We start from the raw sequence: 17,991 nt of genomic DNA, 5'->3' as shown, positions 1-17,991 counted from the left end.
ATCTGAGTGTTTAAATTGATCGAGTCCCAAGATTTTAATAACTGGAAAAGATAACTTTTTGATACAAGACCATGCTTTAGAAGGCAATTCGTCAATGCCCGGCCAAAAACGTTTTATTACCGGTAACTTTAAGCTACGTCAGAGTTTTATCATTAGTCATTTTGCTTGGAGAAATTTGGACTGGGTTATAACAAAATGACTTTGGTCTTATAATGGTCCTTCTACAACGGAATAATTGATAAGAATTTTCAGGTATTGGCGTTACGGTGTCATTGAAACTTTTTTTGCCACTGAAGTCGTTTGACAAAAGTCTATTTACGCGCCTAGTTGCCCATTAGAGCCGGTGGTTATCCCGGTTTCTACTCCCCCCCCCCCCCCCCCCACCCTGAAAGGGATGCTAGTCCAACGCCGGGTTACCCCCAGCATTAAGCTCGCCAGTGCCCATTTATACACCTGGGTGGAGAGAGGCACCGTGAGAGTAAAGTGTATTGCCCAAGAACACTACACAATGTACCCGGCTAGGGCCGCGTACCCGGACCACTCGATCCGGAGTTGAGCGCACTAACCATGAGGTCCATGAAGACGTTTGACAGCGACCATATTTAGTAGTAGTAGTAGTAGTAGTAGTAGTAGTAGTAGTAGTAGTAGTAGTAGTAGTAGTAGTAGTAGTAGTACTTGATAAATGTTTTTTTTTTTTTTTAACAGAAGCTGTCGAGAAGCAAAATGTTCCTGTGGTATTCATTTCAGCTTTTGGCCTTTCTGGTGTTTATTGTTAATTATTCCGGTAGGTCAATATCGAATGAAACTCGTACTTTGTAAAGCATGGAGGATAAGTGAAACAGGTTAATAAAGAGGTAACATGTAAAGACCGGCTAGCGGGAATTCGTCGGCTAGGAAAATGAATAGACAATGAAGTCTTGGTTTCTTAAGTTCAAGGGGGTCCTCATGTTCGGGTGCAGATCCACAGCAAGAATACTGTTAACAAAAAACTTGAATTGCATCCCTCCGTCAAAATCAATTTAACATTTCCTGACTCTGGTGCTTTTGTCGCCAGTAACAGTGGTGCCTGACTATCATATCTTTCCGTACCGGTTGGCCTTCAAATCAATGTCGTTTTATCGCTAAAAGACTTCTGCTCAGTCACGATGTAATTCATTCAGCTGGCTGCACTGCAATAATAGGAGGATTCTGCTTGGACGACATGGCCAACATGAGAGGGCACTCGATGCTAATCTCGTATTCGTACTAAACATTGCGTATTATAGCTATGTGCCCGGCTAACAAGCGAGTAGTGCTTTTCGTGCGTTGATTGGGTAACTTGAACGTTAAGGCAAAGTACTTGTCATTTTCAATCATCCAGGGAAGAAAAAAAGCCTTCATGTAATCGGGACTGGGAAAATATCCACCACTAATATATAGATTTAGCCAAGCCTAAAAGCGGAGCTTCCTGGTCAACAACGATTTTACGGGATAAAACAATTTTGAACTTTTTTTGTTTGTTTAGCCTCCACGAAGAGCAATCAAATAAAGAAAACCAAACAAAAAAATCCAAAACGAGTCAAAACAAGAAGAGGTTGAAAAATAGTAAAAATCCCCAAGCATAGGAAGTTTACAAGAAGAGTGTACCGCCATACTGAGTAGGTTACAAAATACCATCACAGTCGTGCATTTTCCTATAAAAATGAGAGTGCTAAATTAACTTCCAAAAGGAAATTGAATACTAGGGATCACCTTTTTCTGCGAAAAATGCAGGAAAATATTTTTTCCAAACCGTTTTCCACCTCAACAGGAAAAGCGTCGACTGTTAAGAGCTTTAGTTCACGTAGTATGGCCGTGTACCCATGTCGAGCCACAGAAAGCGCGCGAAAATTAAGCCTCGTTTATGTTTAGGTGTCCTGATTACTTAATAATTATTCGCCGAGGATATTCATCGATAATCACTTCGCCTTCGGTGAGTAATTGTTTTAGTATAAATACACAGGTGATTATTTCAAAAAAGAGGGAAAAAAAAAACATCTCAAAGTGAAAATCATCTTCACTTACAGTGGCAAAACGACTACTGGCAGCCATTTTGTCCGTCGAGGTGATTATCGGCTGATAATACGAGATAGCGAGCCAATGAGAGCGCGCGATTTTGTATAATCACCTGTGTATTTATACTAAAAGAAGTTAAACTGACTTGAGCCTGCGATCCAATCGAAAACCAGTACCTGGTCAGCGGCCAATTAAAAAAAACTGACCCGCATGAGCTGTAAAGTTGAGCCCGCGATATGGTCACTTGATACTGGTCAGCGGATACCTTGTCTTGACAGGTGTCAATTGACCATAACACGGATGTCCAATATCAAAAATGTACGCTGTAAAAGGCCGCCATTTTTGCCTTATTGATTATTATTATTATTATATAATGACTGATGCCAACATAAACCTCTTCCGCTATGAAACTTGTAATACTCTTCAACGCCATTGTTTCACTCCAACAGTAGAAAAACCCACAAGGGTTCACAACGCTTCGGCAACACTTATTGATAATATTTTTGTAGACAACTATGATGTGCATATTTTAAGCGGCAACATTGATGTCAACAAATCCTTCAGGATTGTAAATAAACAAGCAAACAGTTTCTAGACGTAAAGCCAAACAACTTAATAAACCCTGGATAACAAAAGGCCTTCGGATTTCAATTAAGAAAACGAATGATCTCGGTAACAAGTTCAAATACAAAATTTACAGGAATAAAATGTTAACTTTATCTAGATTAAGTAAGAAGCTATACTACCATGATTACTTCATGACTAACTCAAATAATATAAAGAGGACCTGGGAAGGTGTTAATACGTTAATTAATCGGAAAAGAGAAAGTGAAATGCAATAATAGCTTTGAAGCGCCCTGGAAATAAGGGGCTATCGCATCACACCTCCGAGTTACGTAACATACTAAACAACTACTTCGCATCAGTAGGTCCTAAGCTGGCTTCTGAGATCCCACTGTCGCACAAACATTTCTCCAAATATTTGCCCAAACCAAGCACTTTAGGATCTTTTGCCTTTCAACCGGTGACTCCTTCTGAAGTTGAATTAGAAATTCTTTCGACGCCTCACAACAAGGCATACGGTTGTTCTCTTGTCCAACTCGATTGTTGAAATGCGCAAGCAAAACTATATGGAAGCCCTCGTGCAAAATTATAAATGATTCAACTACGAGGGAGTTTTCCCGTCTAGATTAAAACATGCTAAAGCCATACTACCGTACTTATTCGGCTACAAGCCGAGCTCGGCTATAAGCCGAGACCCCAAACTTCTTACGGAAAAAATCAACTTGATCGAAACGAATTGTAAATGCATAATACCCGGCTATAAGCCGAGACCTATTTTAGGTCTTGATATGTATTATCGACTATGTAATTTTCGTAATTTAAAATACAAATTGACCTTGACTGAAAAATTATACTCAAAGCAATCAAATGAACACGAAAGACAAGCGACGTGATTGCGAGGTGACGAAAATTTACTGACCTCACTGGAAACGTGTCTTCGTACAAGCGAAGCGTTTTATAAAAAGTTATTCGACTGGAAACCTTACAACCTCGCCTTTAAACTTAAAAAAGTCGCCGAAGCAGAAGCAGTAGAAAATAACTCCGAGATCGCCGGAGAATACGGCATCAGCGAGTCGATGGTTCGCTGGAGCTTATCGAGGAGCATATCCCGAGCTCGATCAAAGACCTTTATCATGGTTTTGAGAGCAAAGAATTCAAGGTAAGATTTTCCTTTAATGCGTGCGGTTTTTTTGCTTGGAAAATGTCGCTACAAGAAGAAATCCACTGGCGTTTTTGTCTCAAGTTTGCTATGGTGTCATTGGGCCAGCCTGTTTACACGATCTGTGTCAACAGATGGTGCAATCTCGTTCCCAGACTCCTCGTTCCTACAATGGGTAAAACAGGCTTGGCGCGATATTCCCGAGGAGATGGTGAGGTGTTCGTTTAAGACTTCTGGCACCTCTATTATAACGCACTCGATGGCACAGAAGACGATGCAGTCTTCGACAAGAATATTCCAGAACAAAAAAAAGAGTGAAGACGAGGAAATGGACGACGAATTCGAGACAGACAGCGAGGAAGAAGACGAGCAAAAAGATCGATCCCGATCACACAACAACACGAATAAAAGTCCATATTACACCAACAACAACTTCTCTTCATTTTACAAGTAATTTAGTTCGGCTTGTACGTGAAGACACGTTCATTTGTTACTGTTTTAATTTGCTGAGAAAATTCTTGTTAGCAAAAATACTCGGCTATAAGCCGAGACCCCTTCTACGGCTTCAAATTTGCCCAATTGAGTGAGGATTTGTGTAAAAATCGCTCGGCTTATAGCTGAATAGTACGGTAATCCATAAAAATGAGGATGTGACTGATCCAAATAGCTACAGACCCATCTCCCTTCTTTCCGTTTTTAACAGGATCATTGAAAAACTTATCTACCGTCAACTGAGGACGGTCTTTTCTGGAGGAACCATAGTTAGTAGTGTCTCCTCTACTAACTATGGAGGAACGTAATATTCTTAACCATTCATATTACGGTTTCCGAGAGAGACGATCAACGGAACATGCACTTCTTGACATAGTTAATCAAATCCAATCTAACTTTGATCAAGGGATATATATATGTGTGGTATATTCATTGATCTAAAAAATGCGTTTGACATATTTGACCACCAAATTCTGCTACAAAAACTACATAATTACGGTCGATTACGGTATAACAGGCATCGTGAGCGATTGGTTCCGTTCTTATCTTTCCAACCGTATTCAATTAACTCAAATTGGACCTGATATCTCCCAAAAACAACCTATGCTTTGTGGTGTCCCACAATGTTCTGTCTTAGGACCGCTACTGTTCTGTTTCTCTTATATGTCAACCATATCCACTGCTTATCTGATAAACTAGCTTTCTACTTGTTTGCTGACGACACAAATTTATTATATGCTGATAAAATTCTTCGAACCCTGCATGGAGCTCGTTGTTACCGTTGAATTACATAAAGGCTATGAATGGCTAACAGCTAACAAGTGAAGTTCAACGTTAAGAAGTCGAATTTCATTATCTTTCGTCCTCATCAGAATAAAATTGACTATCAAGTTAACCTTCAAATATTTGATAATGATTCCAAAACTTTTTTACGTTTAGAACAAAAGTCGTATCTCAAATATTTAGGTGTACTAATTGCAATTGATTCAAATCTCAGCTGAAAATATCATATTGGACACATTACTTGAAAGATAAGCAAAACGATTGGCATTATTGCCAGACTAAGATATTATGTACCTACAAGCGTACTGCTAACAATTTATCGGTATTTGATATTCCCTTAATATCTATCTTATACGGCATTCTGGTGTGGGGACAAGCTGCACAATCTTATATTAATCAAATTTTGGTCTTACAAAAGCGTGCCCTTCGTCTCATATATCTTGCACCATAGAGGTCACATGCCATTCCTCTTTTTGTCTCCTCCAATACTATTCCAGTAAATATGCTTTATTTTAAATCTATTGCAATACTCATGCATGATGTTTTCAATAAGTTAAGCCTAAGTAATATTTCTAACCTTTTTGATTGCTCAAATGAGATACATAATTTCAATACAAGATTTTCTTTAGCAGGCAATTATCATATAAAATACTCAAGATCTAACCAACTATTAAAATCTTTTTCAAGATTAGGGGCCAAAATATGGAACGGCATCCCAATTACCAAAATGCGTATTTAAGAAGATTATTCACAATCGACTTTTACAAGTTTTAATGGAAGAGAATGATTATGTTGGCACACCTTCACTAATCATCAGATTTCAAAATAATTGCTAAAAGTAGATTTATCTGACCGCATTTTCTATTCTATTTTATTTATTTACTTATATTGTTTATTTATTTATTTATTATCAGTCTTTAATACCGAGTATTCAATGTGCATACATTTTTATTTTATCTCTTTACTTATGTAATACTCACACTTAGATTTACTCTGTAAACAGTCCTACTCGCTACCCGCCTAGATTAGCTTTAGCTAATTGCGGGCTAGCGTTGTTTTGTATTAATTTGATATTGACTTAATAATAAACGTGACTAAACTTGACTTATTCCAACGCATGTAATGACTCTGAACCTGCCCTTCACCTACTTGAAAATCCTTCGCATTCTTTTAGCTGGCGTATACTCTGCACGGTGCAAATTCCTCCCGTACGCGCCCTCGAGCAATGCCGGTAGCCATGATTACCATGAGAAAAGTCCAGTGCCTTTGGTGCTCCCCTTGACCGCCGTACGCTTTCGTCCACCGGAGCTCCCCTATTAACCTCCTCTTCTCTCTCCTCTTTGTTTTTATGGAAGCATAGCTGGTCAAATTGTTTCAATTGCTGCTCGATTGGAAGCTGCAGAACGCCCAGGTTTCACACTGTATTTAGTTCTTATTAACCGAGTGGGAGGTCTGTATGGGTTAATCTTGACCGAGGTCGCCAGTACAGACCGAACGCAGTGAGTTAATTCGTTTAATGTAACTGGTTTGTACTAACTGACATTTTGCTTGCGAACGGCGATGAGTGGCGATGAGCTAACTTAATTCTGTCAAAGTTTGCTCGTCATCCTCTCTTTTGTCATCATGCTGTTTGGCACTTCCATAAATAAATATTGGTAGAAGAAAATACTCAATATTTTTGCATTTTAGTTTGCATCTTTTCACCGCAAAACATTACCCGTGTAGATGCCGGTCTAGATGGGAAAATCTAGACCGCGGTCAATATCGATTTTATCCAATCAAATTCGTGAATTTTGTATTTCCCAGTCCTCGTGAGACGGAGCCATATAATAAATAATAATAAAACCCTGACTACATACACTACAAAGTTTATTTACAGCTGAAATTTCTATCTCAGTGTCAGTCTCTGTGTAAGTCTCCCATTGGCACAAATAACCTTGAGGATTCGTCAGGTGCATGATTTTCGCCAATCCGAACAAGTAGATTTTTCAGATCTTTTTCGTCCTACTACCACTGCAGAGAGACGGGCGATGATTCCTGCATACTGGGAACTGCGATAAAACCGCAATGGTCTCATTGCTAATGGTGTGATCTACTCGCTCTTAAATCTGTTCTGGCCATGTAGCGAACTTATTCTTCTAACTGAACTAGTTCCGTGGACACCATGGACACCATGTCGGTTCTATCTCGTTCTTGTTGACTCTCCTTGCTCTGTTTACACAGTTGATAATATGTCTTCCTACGTTCACGAGCCTTGAGTTATGTAGAATCTCCTCGTCGTTGTCGTCAAAAAGGTCTCGCATAAGAGGTAGAGGAGATGATTAAAGATAACATATTCCATTTTCACTTAAGTTTTCTTAAGTGTTTCTTTATTACTTCAAAATGTAACGGCAAGATTAATGAAAAGAACAGACGGATCAAATATGGCTCAGAAAATCAAAGCCATTTCACCGCAATCTTGAATCCAACACTGGCCTGGGAACGTTAAAATCTGAGACGTTCGGTTTGACGAAAAATTCAAAAGGTGCTACAATCAACTAAAACAAATACCATAATGGAGAGCTCGTGGCTTAGGTGTGATTCTCCTTTCTTTTCGTGAGCTGAAGAAATTTGCATGGGTAATTGGAGGGCACTTGTGTCGTTGCTCGTGGGTCGTGCATGATGTACTGCGAGTCATGACTCGTTCCTAGTACACTAACCCTAACCCTGACTATGGGAAATTGGTAAAAGGACCGACGTAAAATGAATAGTGATAGGCAGCCCTTGATAAATCCACTTTTTTCTTGATACATGAACGAGAATGATTGCTGCCAAGACTTACCCACCAGAACCACCACCCACAGATATCAACCGTTTGGTGCTCCATCGTCGACCCACGACGACCGACACCATTTGGCATCTGCTTTTACTCTTGTAAATTCAATAATGCCGCAGGTCTCCGACCCTACGGCAATACATGCATGATTTTCGTCTGTTGTAGGACTGCGTTTCGTGTCTTACGTGAGCCATATTTTAATAATCGGCACCAAAGTCTGCATCACACCATGCATAATGAAAGTTAACTCAAACCCCAAAAAACACTGTCACGGAAAAGGGGTATGTCTTATAGCTTTGCTTTTACCATTTCTTTACTTCCGACATATCTCATGAGAAAATTGAACTTAGGTTCTTAATTTATCTAGATTGCGGAACAACCGACTTATCTACATTCCCAGATTCTTCTAATTTCAAATTGATTTTATTTCTTTTATTTTTCTTTCTTTTTCAGACTCCTCTTCCTCCACCGTTTGTAAGAAAGACCACGTTTTTGATTTCGAAGATTCAAGAGACACAGACTGCTTTCAGCTCGTACCATTAAGTGCTGGTTCAAAAACATTGTCCACAAACAAAAAGACCGTAAAGCTTGGACAAAAATCCTTGAAATGGCAAGCAACCTCGAACTCTCCCTCGAGTCTGCGCCTAGATCTGTCAAATGCCCATAAAATTACTACTCAGTGGCTTCGAAGGGGTGGTGTCAAAGTTTGGTTCTACAAAGATAGTTCTTCACCAGGAAAATCCCTGTCAATCAAGTTCAAAGAAAATGCTGGAAGCTCACAAAATATCTGCAGTTTTGATGCCAGTCTGGATTTTCAAGGGTGGAGAGGAATCTGGGTCAAGTTTGTGGAATGCAAACCTCCCGGCACCAGCATTGCTCCAACCAAAGTTATCCTCTTCACTTTAAGTGGCGCAGATATTATCTACATCGACTTACTGGAGTTTACATCAAAGCTTAGTAAACAGTCACGTGACAAGATAGTTCCACCAATCAGAGGAGTGGATCAGTACGACGCAAGTAACACTTGGCAACGAACTTATCACTGGAGTCAACAACCCGTGCCTCCGTCACCCTCGAGAATCGATCAAAAGAAGAAAGCTAGTTTTGATGTGATTAAGAGCCGGCTTAAGAACTGGTACCTCGACGAAACCAAAACAACCCCTAACTTTCCAAGCGGCAGTTTTCTCAAATACAGGTGGGATTCTCTGCAGGGAAGTATTACACGAGCACACCGATCCTATGATGCTTTGACCTTCCAAGGAAATGAACTCGTGGGACCTCCTTTGTTCTGCAGAAACTGCAGAAATCAGAAAAGGTTTGGGGAGGTCCTAAACACAATTCTTTTACCATTGGCAGTGGAATATTATCTTAGATCTCGTACTCCCGAAATAGACAGCACTGTTTCAGCCCAACTTAATAACCTCAATTCTCCTCAAACATCTGTTAAGAACACTGCATACGAAGCCATCGCAGGTGGCCACCAGGCCATGCAAGAAGTATTCAAAAGCTTCCTTCCCACTTCACCTAGCCTTCAAACTGATCAAGTAACAGATGCCATCAAAGCTCTTAATCTTCACCGATTAAGCAAAATCAACAGCCTTCTTGATCTCGTGAAAGATCAAGGATTCGCCGACGGAAGTGGCCTTGGATCATTGGACCACGAAATGAACAGAGACGGTTCCGGCTTCTCGCACACTCTCTTTCTCATCGGTGACTCACTGAGTATGGCCACAAACAAAAGCAGATTGGAGGACCTTATCAACACAGCCAAATGGTACAACGAGTTTGGAGAGGTTTATCAATCACCCGCATTCGAATATAGAGGCACAACTGCAGATCGTATGATAACCATATTTCTCTTCAGAGCTCTTATTGTGCTAGTGATGCCAAAGGACACGGATGCAGAAATTAAAGCAAGAATAAGAGACATGGAAGCCCTAGTTAAATGGTTGGATAACGCAATGGCTATAAACGAGGGCCTTGGAGGAGTTATGAAACCCGATTACACTGGGCATCACCATAAAGCGTTTTATGGATCCGCCTATGTTCCACAAGCCTTACACAATGCAGCATTGGTTCAATATCTTCTTCATGGAACTGAATTTTCCCTGTCGACAACATCGGTCAACAACATCAGGCGAGGACTTGAAACAATGCGTCTTATGTCGGCCAAATATTCCACACCAAACAGTGTGAATGGGCGCTTTCCAAATTACTTCAATAAGGTGCTCATCAAAGCCCTATTGCCAGGATATGCCTACATCAGCGTTTCTAATCCTCCCACCACAACAGTACAATCAGGAATAACTGTAACTGATTTGAAGGGGCCAGAGATGTTTTTGCGCTTATACGACGAGAGTGACTCAGACGTGATAGCGTATTTGAAAGAAGGGAGAATTACAAAAAACAAGAACTACTTCAACACTCTGGGAGCTTTAGATATAATGAAAAAAGTGAGTGGAGATTTTTTTGATGGTCTTGTCCATAGTACTCAACGGTCATGTTGAAAATTTCAGAGATTCCGGGCTGAACCTGTATAGTAATATTCTACAGATCACAATTACTTAAACCAGGACAATGGACGTGCGCTGTCCTGTTTGTCGAGACACAAACTAAAAAATATCTTGCGGTGACGTATTACAAAGAATTCAAAACCGGGTTTCAATTTTTTTTTCTAGTTGACCAATTCTGATATATAACTGTGATAGCCATTGCCGAAAACAGCACCGAGGAGGCTAGATCAGAGAAGAAAAGCCGCCTTTGCCTACTTGAAACAAGTTCTGGCGGTAAAATGATTACTGCAATGAAAATCACTATGATAGTCTATACCTAGAGTCTTCACTTATTTAACCGGCCTTTGCTAATAAGCTTTCATGACAGGCTCAGATGTCCTAGATCTTTTAGAGTTGTGAACTATGAAGCTGCACGATATGGCAGCAAGATTCCCTTTGTCTGAATAGGTGGATGCAACTATTCATTAGAGATAGAACACTCCCCAGTGGTTAATTTAATGTAGGACATTACCGCGATGGTCCATTTCTCATGTGCATTACCATCACTGTCAATGAAACGCCTCTGAATAAGAAGAAGGTGAAAAATTAGGGTCTGCTTTCTGCTTTTCGTTGGGTTTCATTGTTGACATACTGCCAGTTATCGATTTTTCTTCACGCATCTTTTCGCTCCATACCACTATCAGAAAACGAAAGACATAAGAAATGGGCGATAGTTCAGAAGTTGTTGCTTCCAACGTTCAGCTAGTTTGATGTTTTTTAAGATCGCGTGTCATGGTGTGAGGAGGAATTGCCCAGTCCCTGTGCATCCTTTCTATCCTTCGCTTGACACTGTCGATTACCCAAGTGAATGACCATGAACGTCAAATCGGCCGGTGTCAAAATTGAATGATTATTTCTAGAGGTCTCTCTTGAGAAGGTATATCATGATTTTCCAGAAAAGCTAACTCTCAAATTATAGGCCTTGATAAGACAATCGGGAAAAAGCACTGAACCGACGTTGTGTCATTGAGGACTCAACTATCTGTAAATGCAAAGTTTTTTAAGAATTGTTTTTAAATTTAACTTCATTCAAACAATAATACTAATGATAATTTATTATTTACGCTTTAAACAATCTATTATCTTTATATTCAAGGTTCAAACCACCTCTGCGTCACAACACATTTCTGCGGAGCCCTCTCCCGAAGGTCACTGGTCGAAGAACTACGCGGTTTTATCGATACATCGTCGGAAAGATTGGGTGGCAACAGCCAAAGGGTTTACCAAATATCTCTGGGACTACGAAAGTAAACCAAATAAGGAAAATATCTACGGAATGTTCGCTAGTCATGGAGCACTCCTGATTGCAAACAGCGAAACTCTCCTAAAAGTTCACGACGTCAAAAACGGATGGGACTGGGCTAAAGTTCCTGGAACCACAACTATCGCCCTCGGAGACCCAGACATTAATAAATTAAACATAGGGAAAGCCAGATATTACAACAAACAGTTTCTATCTGGGGGTCTGACGTTTAAAGGAACATATCCTTTACAAAATGGAGTTTTTGGCATGGGCCTTGATCAACCGAATTATGAGTTCCCAGATGGTGATTGGCGTCGAAATATCGCGTTTAAGTTCAAAAAATCATTTTTCTTTTTTGAAAACTTGATCGTGAGCCTAGGAACTCACATTACGGCAACAAACACAAATAACAAAATAGTTCAAACCACTCTTTTCCAAGACAAACTGTTCAGCGGAGACAGCTCATCGAAAATCAAGGTGAACGGAGTCGACAAGACCTACTCGGACTCCCTCAGCGGTAACTCTGCACCGTCCTCTAGTAATAGTTACACAACGCTCACAGACACAAAGGGGAATTTTTACTACATTCCAAGTTCGAGCAAGTCGATGTTAAGAGTCCACGTGAAAGAACAGAACTCCAAGACTGAAGATGGCGAAACCAATACCACGGGCCGGTATGGCACGGCTTGGTTCGATCACACCAGCTCTCCAAGCAACGGCAAGTACGAATTTGCTGTTTTGATACCAACATCAACATACCATTCGACATTAACAGACCTAGCAACGGCTCAAGATACCGCTGGAAATAAAGTCTACGAAGTTTTGTTAAACAACCGCCAAGGCCATGTCGTCAAGTTTCTCAAGTCGCCAAGGTCATGGACGAGCCTCACCCACAGTGTGACTGGCTACGTTCTTTTCAGGGACAAATTTACCCTTCCGGCCGGTGGTCCAATCTAGGCGGTTAACAGTAAATATCTTCTCATCATGGTTGAAAGCACGACTGACTACATTTATCTCAGCATAAGTATTCCGGGCTTGAATCTCCAAACAAAGAAGAAGAACATGAGAAATTCCAATGATGCGCAGCAAGAAGAAAGATATCATTCAGCAAGTGAGGAGAGAAAAGTAGAGGTCAAATTGCGAGATGAGGTGGAAAAGGGTGTCGTCTATGCCCAAACCCATGGAGATCCGGATTGCTACAAACCCAACGTGTGGGTTCAAGATAATAAATCCCGTAAAAGCAAATTGGTTCAATTTTTAAATCTTAAGAATGGCTTCAGTGTTGAGGTGAAACTGAAGAAGAAGAAATAGTGATAACTAGACGAAAGCGACCGGTAATTTAAATTGGTTGGCTATTGCTTCACGCAGACTTTTAATTGGTAAAAGATTAGTTTGTAAGGCATGGCATAAGCGCATAAATGTTAGAAGATGACCACAACTGTGAGTGCACCTCGAGTGATTTTAGTTGAAAGATGTACAGGAAGGCGCTCATTCATTCAGTGCGAATGAACGGGGTCTAAAGAAACTGTGGTGATGCTTTCGTAAGGGAGTGAAACAGGCAAATCTGATTTTATCCCAAACGAGTTGATAAGAGTAAACTGAACCACTGAAAGAGAGTCTTGCTAGCTGACTACTCGAGTTCATGTCAGAGCATGGCAACGTTACACTTTTATAAAGTCGTTTGATACGATAGAACCGTAATTCTTCAATCAATCTGTGCGGACGGCGGCCACTTTACGGCGTCAGCCGCCGAGGCATCAACGCAACAAAATTGCGTTGTTGGATGTTGTTGACTGGTGCTAAAGCTTGCGCTGTTCGTGTTAACTGGCCCTCCTTGTGAAGGAGCGAGGAATGAGCAGCCAATAATGACGTAAATCTGAATGATGAATTCTCACCCTTGACGCGAATAAACCACTAGAGGTGCACTCAGAGAGATACCGATAGGCGATGATAAAATCTATCCGTGGTGATTATAAATTGAGGATGTTGATCATTGCTAATGTAGGTTGAAGGAAGAGGCAAATAGTTGGTCCGTTTTAACAGACCAACTTAAAGCTCGGTCGTCACTAGCGATGCAAGCAAACCCATAAGCAACGCACGCAAACTCAGTACTGCATGTCTTCATCATTAGTACCCAGTCCACCAAAAGACACTAATTCACAACAAATATATGCGCCTGGGCTTCTTTTGTCTGTGTCGAAACTTGCGTTGCCAGTGACGATTAGGCCTTCTTAATTGACTAAACTCCACCTCAAAAATAATTTTTTCATTTATTCTTATCAGGGAAGAAATTGTGAACCACTTTGCTTCATTATTATATGCTTACGCTGATTAATTAAATGAAAAAAAAAAAGCCAACGTAAGACTATAGTTGAAATCAGAATAACTTAAAGGCCCGCATTCGCCCAATAGTGATTGCGGTCGTTTGTTTTTGTTTCAAATAACGGCTTGGCCAAATGCGTGATCTAATTAGCTGAATGCACTCAGGTGAAATCATGCAGAAAACAACATGTCAGCTATGTGTGTAATTTCGTGTTTCACGAAATTCAGTCATGGTACGCAATGGCTTTTGAGCGAATGTGGCCAGTTAACCCAGTTAACCTGACCGTGATCAGTGAGCCGTTATTCATAAACACAAGCAGGAAGATAACAATACGGCAACGTAAACGAAACCAGGATTAGCACAAACGAGGAATTGATCGGATGAACGAGTCTGTCAATATTTTGGAAGGGGGGGGGGGGGGGGGAGAGAAGAGAAAGGCCGTTTCAAAAAGTAGCTCTTTAACTATTGTGTTGGCGTTCGAACTCACGGTGGCGATGTAAGCGAACGCCTTCGGAATGACTAAGAACACTGATCTGTACCTTATGTAAAGATTGCTGGTAACACGACTGTAACTTTTGGGCTTTTCCGATAATGACGTATTCAAGAACTGTGGTCGTAAGTTGCACATTAAAGTCTACGTTGGACCCAAAGTTTGCAATTTCCATTCTTCTTCTCTTTCCTGCAGCAAGATGTAAGATCTGTGTGGCCGGAGCGTGTCGCTTAACAAGCTACACCAGTTGTTCCAACACAACTTAGCAAAGAGCTATTGCACTTGACAAGACATCGTTTATATTGTACACAATTGTGGTCGAATCTCGCTAAGTTCTTTGTGTTTGTTTCACAATACCCAAACAAGGGTGGAGTATGTACAGGGTAAGGCATGGAAAATGAAAAATACGCTGAGGTAACGATGCTTGAGTCTGTCAAACGATTGCTTGAGTTGTTGCACATTCTTTAAGCTGTTCTGACCAGGACGTCCTCCTCATACTCAGGTAACTGCTTCCCCCGGTTTCTGTCTCTCGAGCTCCCCCAAGATAGAGCCCTGGTTACGATTAGTCAAATGACCACGGCTGACAACCGAAAACCCCTGCATGAGAGGGTAGGTTCCAGACCAAATTTTGTGAGCCGAAAGATTAAACGCTTCCTATGATAAATAAGCTAATTTGGAATTGATTAAGAATAAGAGAAAAAAGACGAGGTTCAGGGAAAGAATTTGCATTTCCCTTTTCTGAACGTCGACTCTGTTTCAGAGGCATACCACCAGACAGATGGCATTCACACCACGCTCCTTATAGCCTCCCACGCAGACATTCTTAGGGCTTCGTCACGCGTTCCTTCGGGGAATTCGTTTCTTGTACGACGACCACTTGTGCATTAACGGGTCAAAGATTGAAGAGACTGGGTATAACTTTCCCCAATCCCTCAGGAAGACGAGTCTCGTTTCAAAGTAGTGACAAACAGTTTCTATCTGGGGGTCTGACGTTTAAAGGAACATATCCTTTACAAAATGGAGTTTTTGGCATGGGCCTTGATCAACCGAATTATGAGTTCCCAGATGGTGATTGGCGTCGAAATATCGCGTTTAAGTTCAAAAAATCATTTTTCTTTTTTGAAAACTTGATCGTGAGCCTAGGAACTCACATTACGGCAACAAACACAAATAACAAAATAGTTCAAACCACTCTTTTCCAAGACAAACTGTTCAGCGGAGACAGCTCATCGAAAATCAAGGTGAACGGAGTCGACAAGACCTACTCGGACTCCCTCAGCGGTAACTCTGCACCGTCCTCTAGTAATAGTTACACAACGCTCACAGACACAAAGGGGAATTTTTACTACATTCCAAGTTCGAGCAAGTCGATGTTAAGAGTCCACGTGAAAGAACAGAACTCCAAGACTGAAGATGGCGAAACCAATACCACGGGCCGGTATGGCACGGCTTGGTTCGATCACACCAGCTCTCCAAGCAACGGCAAGTACGAATTTGCTGTTTTGATACCAACATCAACATACCATTCGACATTAACAGACCTAGCAACGGCTCAAGATACCGCTGGAAATAAAGTCTACGAAGTTTTGTTAAACAACCGCCAAGGCCATGTCGTCAAGTTTCTCAAGTCGCCAAGGTCATGGACGAGCCTCACCCACAGTGTGACTGGCTACGTTCTTTTCAGGGACAAATTTACCCTTCCGGCCGGTGGTCCAATCGAGGAGGTTAACAGTAAAAATCTTCTCATCATGGTTGAAAGCACGACTGACTACATCTACCTCAGCATAAGCATTCCGGGCTTGAATCTCCAAACAACGAAGAAGAACATGAAAAATTCCAATGATGCGAAGCAAGAAGAAAGATATCATTCAGCAAGTGAGGAGAAGAAAGTAGAAGTCAAATTGCGAGAGGAGGTGGAAAAGAGTGTCGTCTATGCCCATACCCACGGAGATCCGGATTGCTACAAAGCCAATGTGTGGGTTCAAGATAATAAATCCCGTGAAAGCAAATTGGTTCAATTTTTAAATCTTAAGAATGGCTTCAGTGTTGAAGTGAAACTGAAGAAGATGAAATAGTGATAACTAAACGAAAGCGACCGGTAATTCAAATTGGTTGGCTTTTGCTTCACGCTTTTAATTTATCAAACAAAAAAAAGTAATGCATGGCATAAGCGCATAAATATTAAAACGTAGAAGATGACCACAACTGTGAGTGCACCTCGAGTGGTTTTATTTAAAAGCTAGACGGAAAGGTGGTCATTCAATATCATCGAGGAACAGGTTTGGTGGAACATTGGTTGCCCCACAATGTGTAGTAACCGCTGCTCATCACGTGCGAATGAACGGGTCTAAAGTAACTGTGGTGCTGCTTCCATAAGGGGTTCAAATATGAAAATCTGGTTTTATCCCGAACGAGATGATAAGGGTAAAATAAACATCGAAAGAACTTTCGTCATTCATAATAGACCTAATTCAGAATAAATTTTCACTCTCGACACCAATAACCACTTTCAATGTAGCGGAAAGGTGCACTCAGAGATATGGTGATTATAGATTGATTATGTTGATCAGTGGTATTGTCGATTGCAGGTTGCACAGGCAAATAGTGGGTCTGTTAAGCTAGGTGGTCACTAGTTATCAAGCAAAAGAATAAGCAAGACACGCAAACTCGGTACTGTCTTCATCAGTAGCACCCAGTCCATCAAAAGACACTAACAACAAGTTAAAGGGGCTAAGTCACGCAAATTTATGTAACTTCATGACACCCAAAATGCCCAAAAAATAGAATGAAACACTGACATGAACACTTAAAACTATTTAAGAACATAAAAGAAATACAGCATGGCAAAAGGAGAAAGAAAAGCATGGATGGACAAGATTGAAACAGATTGCTGCAAGTTGAGTAATCTTGAAAAATGTCAGCCCGTCGTTTTTCAAGTTGATGGCAAATCGCCTGGACAAAGGCCTTTTTGGCTCAGAATAATCTTGTTTATGGTGTAACGATGATTTTATCAGTTTAAGGAATTCCACATTACGGGATAAACCTTGACACCGTAAACTGACGTGACATAGCCCCTTTAATGAGCCTGGGCGTATTTTGTCCGTGACGAGTGTGCCTTTAAACTGAAAATAATAAAATTGCAGTCAGGGATGGACATCAGAATATAAAATTTGTGCTTGACACTGACTCTTGTTAATGTTAGAAACAACGTTAATAAAACTTCAAAGACGTTTCGACCAAACAACTTCGGCCTTCATCGGTTTTTTGAAAAAGCCAACTGAGTGACGGCTGTCTAACGGTTCACAGTTCTGCGCGTGCTGTAACAAACATCATGAAGTTACTAGAGTTTGTCCTGAAAAACAGCTTCTTCACCTACGAACAAGGAACATTACCAGCAAACGTTCGGCTGTGCCATGGGATCTCCCGTGAGTGTCACTATCGCTAACTTGATGATGGAGCACATAGAAGAAAGAGCAATCTCCTGAGTATGCCTTTATGAATTGATAAATCACGATATTTGACGAAACTTCACTTCA

General features: G+C 40.9%; 1 protein-coding gene across 1 annotated transcript; it reads left to right on the top strand.

Moving 5' to 3' along the window:
- The first annotated feature begins 3,799 nt into the window (after positions 1-3,799).
- On the top strand, positions 3,800-13,974 carry LOC138039919 (chondroitin sulfate ABC exolyase-like). Its single transcript, XM_068885745.1, has 3 exons — positions 3,800-3,968; positions 8,301-10,300; positions 11,496-13,974. The coding sequence occupies exons 1-3, from the start codon at positions 3,800-3,802 to the stop codon at positions 12,597-12,599; spliced, it is 3,273 nt and encodes a 1,090-aa protein (XP_068741846.1). The 3' UTR covers positions 12,600-13,974.
- The last annotated feature ends 4,017 nt before the right edge of the window (positions 13,975-17,991 follow it).

This window comes from Montipora capricornis, chromosome 3 (assembly GCF_036669925.1).
Source record: "Montipora capricornis isolate CH-2021 chromosome 3, ASM3666992v2, whole genome shotgun sequence".
Classification (NCBI taxonomy): Eukaryota; Metazoa; Cnidaria; class Anthozoa; order Scleractinia; family Acroporidae; genus Montipora; species Montipora capricornis.
Note: the sequence above shows the minus strand (reverse complement) of the source record. Positions and strands in the feature narration are given on the sequence as shown.